Here is an 8,496-nt window from a genome sequence, read left to right as displayed (position 1 = left end):
GAATGTTGTTGTGATTGAACTAGTAACTATCCATTGTACTCGTTACATTAGTTGCGTTGTGCAGCTTTTGCCTATAATGCCAGCAACCGTAGTACTTTGGCATTAGTAGCACTTACTTCGGCAAGTTCAACCATAGGGGCCTTGTTTGAAGCAATGATAGCTAGTAATCACATTATATGCCGGATGTAATCTTGTTAAATTTGTATGGTCTGTAGCTAAGAAGACAACTATACTGCCCATGCCCAGTAAATATTTTAATCCAGTTTCTTGCATTCAATGTACTCTTTAGGAAATGTTTGCTGGATCTGGTTTACAGCTGCAGGGGAAGAAAAAAAAATTCTGGTATACTGCTGCAGGGGAAGACTGTGTAACAAAGGGAAAAAAAAAAACAACCCAGTAGAAATCGAGTGTCTAAAACTCGATTTCTAATCAGATGGCATAATGGTAAATACATGTAGTACAAATCGAGCTTAAAACACTCGACTTGTATAGGACTTATTTACAAAAAAACCACTTAAATGGAAATCGAGTGTCTGAGACTCAATTTTCACTGGGAATTTTTCCAGTGGCAGTTGCCCGTAAATATTTTTGAACTCTCTGCCTGGCGTACTCGCTGGTATTGAACTTGAGTTCCAATGATGCAAATCGATAGTCTAAAACTCGACTTCTAAACGGATGGCATAATGGTAAATACCTCTAGTACAAATAGAGCTTAAAACACTCGACTTCTGTAGGACTTATTTACAAAAAAAACCACTTAAATGGAAATCGAGTCTCTGAGACTCGATTTTCACTGGGAATTTTTCCAGTGGCAGTTGCCCGTAAATATTTTTGAACTCTCTACCTGCCGTACTCGCTGGTATTGAACTCGAGTTCCAATGATGCAAATCGACAGTCTAAAACTCGAGTTACGCTTTATTTATTTTTTTTTATCTTTTTTTTTTTTTTTCAGAACTGTATTTGAAACTAAGAAAACTATGAAACTTGTTGTCCCTATCTATCTTAAACTTTCAATGGGTAATTTGAGACTCCTGGAAGTACATTGTTTTAGTTTAAAAATTATAAACCAAATTTTGAAACCCACTCTTGTATCAACATTGATCTCTAATTACAAGCCTTTCCTGAAATGAGTCAATGCGAGGGTGGTACATTGTAACCATTAAAAAACAGGTATTAAACATAAAAATAGCATTCAAACGCCACTCATCTCAACAAATCATGCTCTACGTATTCAAATATTTGCGTTCATATTCATGATAAAATCACAAGGCTGGTGCAGTTCAAGTGCCAAAAGAAAAAAAGAAAAAATAGACAAGTAATGTGACAACAGAAAACGGCTTAAAGCAGCTCACTAAGAATTTTGAACAGCCAAAAAGGGAAAGTATACCATCTATGAACTTTAAAATTCAAGAAGAAGAAAAAAAAAACACTATGTCTCAACACTACAAGTGTTAATAAAAAAAATAACCATCCACAGTCCATTATGTCATGAAAACTATCTCCACTAACAGCTTCCAAAAATAGCTTTTAACTGAAAGCCAGTCAATATATTGTGAAGAACCAAATTCCTGCAGCTGCAATCTATAGAAGCCAGTCTTGTGTCACACACTCGAAAAGATTATCCCTCTGAGAAGATACCCACACAGGTAAAAAAATTCCAATCTAGGAAACAGATTTTAGAAGGATTCCCCATGCCTTCGTTAATTTATTCTGACATTCTGCCTTGTCTTGATCATTCGCTTTAGTGTAGCTAGCCAGAAGTTGCACTCCAACAGCGATAATGCTAGTTGAGGCCCCTTCTGCAACATCAAACAAAAGACTTTCAATTTGTAAGCAACAAGTCCTGTGTGTGTGTTCTTGAATGGGGCATTGGTCTCTGAAACAGTTTCTTAAAAACCATTAATGCTATCTTAGCTTTACATGGGGATTATGTGTATCATTATCATGCCAGATGCACATACATGCATGAGTTTTACCCAATTGAGATCTGACACGTCATTGAGCTCTGAGGGTCGGGTTTTATTTATTTATTTATTTTTGTTTGGTCTCTCGCCTCTCTCATTTACCACAAAAAAGTTATAGTTTATGAGTGATCTATGAGTTTTAATTAACTCAACAGTTTAAAGTCTATTATTGTCATTATCATTGAGGGATTATCATAGATTCAAATAAGTTTCAAGATATGTAAAATTTCTTTTTAAAGTTTCCATCTCCTGAAGAATAAATAGATATAGAAAAGAGCCTCCAAACATAAATTGTATATTAAGTACAAACAGCACCCTAGTTATTGCAAGAGGAACCCAATAAGTTGATCCACCAAAAGCTCACACAAAGTTGGCCTCCCAAATCATAAAATTTGAAGACGTGAAATACAAATACTTGATAGTTTAGTTGGCAACAGTATTCAACAAGTCGAGAATTGTGATTTCAACAGTCCAGTTGACATGAGCTCCAGACTCAATTGTCCTCATTTCTCTACCAAAACTGTTGAAGATGACTAATACTTCTCCAAAGGAGCACATATGACCAGTCCACATCATTATGTGATCTTAAACATCTTTTTTGTAATAGCTAGATTCAAGACTTTTTTTGCTAATTGCTGTATAGTCACCATTTGACAACCATTCAATAGGGAACTACATAGTCGTATAATGGCTGACACACCTAAGGAAAAATAACAAAGGAGATAGAGAAATATGTTAGTCTTCACATATCTACACATATGGTTATCATGAAAGCAACTTTTCACCCAGAATGTGAGACAAATACTATTAAAAAAAGGAATGTAAATTTACCACAAACAAACATATAGGCTCAAGTCTCGCAGATTAGGAGTTATGAGTCAGGTTGCATGCTTAGTGGAACTGTCATCTGTAGGGGAAACAATTGCTATAATATCATATTAAATATTGACCAATTACCATAGACTTTTATCATTTTTCCCAAAAATCTTACAGCTTACCTCTATTTGCCTCGCTATTAGACCCAAAACAATGGCTCAAGACCTTGAGGCAAATATTCTGCAAAATGAGGATAAAGGCTCTTACCATCTTAACTAAAAAACATAAATCAATAAGACAAGCATGAGATAATCTTTGGCTATGCTGACCAAAATGTGAGCAGTTAAACAAAACAATTCTCATTAGATATTGTTGTTGAGCAGAAATACACATTTGACATTTCAGCATTGCACTTTATAATTTTTTTTCCTGCCTTCTTCAAGGAAGTATGAAACAGAACTACTTGAATCTAAGAATTAATATTAAAAAAAGAGTAAATTTTGCTCTAAAGACAAAGTATCTATGATTTAAAAATACTACAAACCTAGCTAGCAGTAGCAGGTAGAACTTTACTAGAAGAATATCATGGATTAAATCAAGCTTTAAAATGTGTAAAATTTGTGAATATCAAGCTCTAGGGCCAAAAAAAATATGTAAAAAATAAATTGTGAAAACTATTCACAAAGTTGACCTTCAGTCAAGCAGTTAAAACCATATATGAGACAATGGACAACCAACCCTACAGAAATTTTGAAGGCATTCACTCATACTTCAAGTGGTAAGAATCTAAAATCTAAGAAGTGCATAACATCCTGAGTAAATGCAGGGAACATAATAATTTTCATCAACATAACCCCTACTAGCAGGGGGCAGGGGAGGGAAGTTGAGCTCTTTCAAAGTTCTATTTCTTAAAGTTATATTGAATTTCTATTGTTTTGAGGAATATGAAAGTACCATACCAGCTTTTATTTTAATTCAAATGGATGTTCTCATACCTTCTGAAAACTTGCTTGTATAGAGCATATGGTAGGACAAAGCTCTAGTCACCAAATCTTCCTTGATAAATAACTTCACCGAGCGGCTTTATTGCCTATGAGGGAGATCCCAAGATTTTCCAATAAGAACAAAAATTAATAGGAAAATTTAGGTAAAAAAATAAGGAATTTCATCCGAATGGAAGTCAATGAGGGACGTAATCTCTCTCCCTAATTCTAGTCCCTTATTAAAAATGCTCCTTTTCCCTTTTCTCTAAAATACACAGAAATGGATCATCTTCACACTTCACACTTACTTCAAAGACGACACAATGACCTCCATCCACACTGCAAAAGAGAACGAATATTATTGGGGATCTAATACTAGAACAGGAAACATACACCTAGCATCTGCACAAAAGGGAATTCATTGCATGTGTATAAAAGTTTCAGGTAAATGTAAGTGTTTGTGACTCTCATATATGCAATTGCCCATGGCTTGGAATATTGTACCATACTAAGCAGCCTTAGGAAGAATTGAAAGACAACTTCAAGGATGACTAAAATGATGCTAATGTAGAGATAACAGCACTTACCGAAGAGGTTCTTAGTTGTGGAAGTCTCAAAAGCCATCAATGGAGCATGCACAATTTCGCCCTGCACTTGAAGTTGTCAACAAATATAAAAATTTGTATGACTTTTGCAGATTGTGTCACACACTCATTCTTTTATATGTAAGATTAAATGGGTTAAGTCACCTACTTGTACATAACAATGAGCTCCAGACAGCACAAAAAGAGAAAACTACAAAATCAAAAATTTACCAGTTAAAAAATATTACTGTTACAAAAATAATTTGCAAGCAAATTTATGAAAAGACAAAATTGTTACAAAAATGATCACAAATATGAAACTAAATTAAGGAAGTGAGAGACATATTACTCAATCTATTGAAAGATGATGCCTGAGTTTTGTAGAACCATCTTTGAAAATCCTTTTGGTTTCAATGCCACAATCCTCTGTTTTATATACAGAAACAAATATTTAGAAATTCAATAAAATGGTTGAAAGAGAACAATGAAAAGAGAGCGCAAATGATCAAGATGTGGTTCAATAATTTATGAGTCAGAGGTCGAAGGATTCAAGAACCTGTGTAGTTAATGGGGTGAGATCCTTCTGGACCTAGTTAGAATATTTGGGGCACCAGCAATCTTAAGATTCATTACCACCTCTTTATTTCATGTTTCTGCTAGTTGGAGTAAGAAAAATTGGCAAAGTATTCATCACACATTTTTTAGAAATACAAAATTCCCACATGATTTGAGCTAAATAATTAAATTAAGCAAATGAAATCTCTTGCCTCCAACCTTGATCCTCTCCTGGAGAAACTTCTCCAGGGATGCAATGTCCATGATCTTGTCCTCCACTGGCTTTGTACAGTCAACAACAAACGAGACTCCCTTCTTCTTCCCCTTGGGAACTGGTGCACTCCCTCGACACAACTTGCATTATACCTCAAAAATATTTATTGATAGAGGCACCAAAGCAAACACCCCTCTCCACCTAATAAAAGCACATACATCTACTATTTTTTCCCCTCTGCCATTCACACAATCGAATACCAAATGCCTTTGAAATACGCATCTAGAATGCAAATGACATACTCCCTGTACATTTTGCTTATTAAGTATTTAACACACACAAACGGAGAGAGGGGAGAAGGTGTCAAGTACATTTCGCTTATTAAATCCATGTAAAAGAGTCATTTAAATTTAAAAGCAAATGACATATACATACACCAAATGCATTCTTCACTGTCCTTGCCCACACCCCATTTGCCACTGGCTGACAATACCAACCCAGTGGCTTGAAAGCAATTTTTTGTGTCACTCCTCAGTCCTCCCCCACAAAAACTCCCAGGCTTAGAAGTACATATACTCTCCGTTTGATGATGGAGTTGTCTTTTCACAACTGATATGAATCCAATGGTTCTAAGTGTCAACAAACTAAGCTATATCCTGCAATACAATTAAACCATATTAAGCCTCATAGGAAAGACTAGCTATCAAATAATACACACACGCACACAAAAACATGTTGGACTCAAGTGAGCCTAGTATAACTGTAAATTGTACAATAGTTGGAATAATTAGCCAAGGTTTTCATGTTTGCTTAGCCTTATCAACAAGCCTTGACGATTTTGAACATTTTAATCCAAGAAGAAAAAGCTAAGCTTAAAACAAACATGAAAAAACCAGGTTACTGCACCAGATTACTGCACCTCCTAGCAATCTATAAGAATACATAAATAACCAAATTCAACTAATAACAACGTACCTAACTTTCTAGAATTCTTTTCACCTACAATCTGCACATCCTCCACACATCATTCCCTGCCATACACACACAACACAGAAACACAACCAATAATAAACATAAGACAAATATATGAAATATGCCTATCTAACATAGAAATCTGTGTCTCTCTTCTGTCTAATTACCTTTTTTGAACTTTACGTCGTCGCGTATAATGAGGAGGAGGTCTTGCATGTCCTTCGTCAGATGCCTCGGGCCCAACATTGTGTCCATGTTTGTGCCCCCCTGTCCCACAAGGAGGTGCCTTTGCTATGCGTTTCGGCCGACCTCCAGCCTCTGCAGGTAACCCAACAGCCTGCTCAACGTGAACATGGGATGGGTCAATGCCCGAAGAAGGGCCAGTGGATGTACTGTGGGAGGGTGGCTGCGGGTGCATGTCAGGAGGGGTTAGATCAAGACCCAGGTCGAAGGAAGGAATGGGTGACAGCTCAGGAAATGACCGTGGGGTGGGTGGACGGATGTCAGACCCAGGACATGGATGTGGAGTGGGTGAAGGGATGGTGGTGGGGCTAGGGGATGGATGTGGGATGGGTGAGGGGATGGTGGGGCTAGGGGATGGATGTGAGATGGGTGAGGGGATGGTGGGGCTAGGGGATGGATGTGGGATGGGTGAGGGGATGGTGGGGCTAGGGGATGGATTTGGGGTGGATGGGTGGGGATCGGGGGTAGGGACAACTCTCGGGGTAGCAATAGACGAACGAGACCCACGTCCTACAGGAGCTCTGCTTGTGCTTGGGCTTTGAGTAGGCGCTGCCGCAGGAGTAGCTGCCTCCTCATTCGGGGCCTCAGGGATAGGAGGTTGTACACGGCCAATCTCCTGCACTGCATTTAGCACATCAGTAATGTCCTTGTGGTCCTCGGTGCCCACTGGGTGACGCCTCAACAAACAGGCATATCCTTCAATCTGACATGAAAAAACCAGGTATATTAGTAATTCAATCGATAATAAAATAAACATTGGTTTTGAATTGGTTCTGCTAGTAATAATTGCAAGTTATAGGGAGACCAGGTGTTACCTTTGACTAAATTTAAATTATCTTTTATATTAAGGATGTAGCTAGCGCATAGAGTAGACGAAATGCTAATTAAAAATTCAACAGATAGAAAAGTTACCATTATAATCAATCTAGCACCGAGGACATTGATGAACCTCCGAGTTACCCTTTTGTACCAATCGAAGTACTCGTGTTGTGGAGGCATATCACCAACCACTGCTTCACAACGCTGTTGAAGGCGATTACCCCACTCTGTAATATGCGCAGCATGTTTCCGCATCCAATCAACACCAACCTTCCCCCTCAAATCAATGGCATGGAGCACTGTATCGGTGTCAACATTATGGGGAATTTCTTGGATCATCCCGAATTGACGAACGACACGATCCGGTGTATGTTTCTCTACTAGGTGGAAACATACAAGTGGCACCGTTGCCGTCCACATGGCCCTCCCTGCAACGCACCACGGTGGAAGGTTCTCGAATTCAGCTTCATACGGCTGCCACACCACCTACGACAGCCAAAAAACAAGCAACACATTAGGCAACAATGTTTATATGTCAAAGTTCACTAAACCTATATCTTGTTCCTAAACATGTTAAATAAGGCATTTTCATACCTGGCCTGGCAACATTGAAGCTATTTGCTCGCGATACCCTGTCCAGAAGATGTGGGCGGGCCTGTTTTTCTTGTTTGGGACCCACAACCACCTACAATCCAGAACAAGGGATCATATTAACCGATATAATTTAGAAAATTTGACACAAAATTATAGTGTATAACCTCTATTTCAAATTGTTTAATATAGACTTAAATAATTCCTAGAAGCTTTTAAAAAAAATAAATTGAAGTTACATGACGTGTATGAGGTAGAGACTTACTTCAGGGACAGTGGACCACGAACTGGAGGACCATAAGCATCCACCGGCGGGCCATGTACAACCGTCGGGCACAAATATGGGAACCCTGGCCCATGCCCAATACCGGACCAACAGCAAACACCCACCAATCCGATTAGCTTTCTTATCGCTTGCCCCGCATAACTCTCGGTACAACCATGCAAGGCAAGCACTTCCCCACTGTACCTTCGTGGATTGCGAAGGTCTTCCAACCGCCGCACCCACATCGATGCACCCTATCGCCGGATTTGTCCATGAAGATTGTGTCCCCTAGTAGCGCTAGGATGTAGCATCGTGCGTACTTATGCAACTCGATCCTCTGTGGCATTAGGCGGCAAGGGATTGGCAACGCTTCCAAAAGCCGTTGGATGAGAATCCTCTCGGCCATGAAGTTCCTTTCTCTGATTGTTTACAGGTCTGAAGCCAAGAAATTCCTCACACACATTCTCCCATTCTTTCTGCGTGCTCCCTG

At 38.7% G+C, this 8,496-nt stretch overlaps 1 protein-coding gene and 1 long non-coding RNA gene across 4 annotated transcripts; both read right to left on the bottom strand.

Moving 5' to 3' along the window:
• Positions 1-2,602: 2,602 nt before the first annotated feature.
• On the bottom strand, positions 2,603-5,089 carry LOC142631951 (uncharacterized). 2 transcript variants are annotated; one of them, XR_012843695.1, is made up of 8 exons: positions 4,904-5,089; positions 4,697-4,773; positions 4,351-4,558; positions 4,072-4,102; positions 3,776-3,870; positions 2,963-3,020; positions 2,796-2,871; positions 2,603-2,664 (listed from the first exon to the last, which is right to left on the bottom strand). It is a non-coding gene; the product is annotated as an uncharacterized LOC142631951 (long non-coding RNA). The 2 variants fall into 2 exon arrangements; XR_012843694.1 differs by lacking the exon at positions 4,904-5,089 and having other exon boundaries at positions 4,697-4,786.
• A 559-nt stretch (positions 5,090-5,648) lies between these two features.
• Positions 5,649-7,776, bottom strand: LOC142632124 (uncharacterized). Of its 2 annotated transcripts, XM_075806540.1 has the most exons (5): positions 7,745-7,776; positions 7,244-7,636; positions 6,256-7,034; positions 6,092-6,147; positions 5,649-5,772 (listed from the first exon to the last, which is right to left on the bottom strand). In XM_075806540.1, the coding sequence occupies exons 1-4, from the start codon at positions 7,757-7,759 to the stop codon at positions 6,141-6,143; spliced, it is 1,194 nt and encodes a 397-aa protein (XP_075662655.1). In that variant the 5' UTR covers positions 7,760-7,776; the 3' UTR covers positions 5,649-5,772; positions 6,092-6,140. The 2 variants fall into 2 exon arrangements, with proteins under 2 accessions (XP_075662655.1, XP_075662656.1); XM_075806541.1 differs by lacking the exons at positions 5,649-5,772; positions 6,092-6,147 and having other exon boundaries at positions 6,252-7,034.
• Positions 7,777-8,496: the final 720 nt, after the last annotated feature.

Source organism: Castanea sativa, chromosome 4 (assembly GCF_040712315.1).
Source record: "Castanea sativa cultivar Marrone di Chiusa Pesio chromosome 4, ASM4071231v1".
Taxonomy (NCBI): Eukaryota; Viridiplantae; Streptophyta; class Magnoliopsida; order Fagales; family Fagaceae; genus Castanea; species Castanea sativa.
This window is presented reverse-complemented; position numbering and strand designations above follow the sequence as displayed.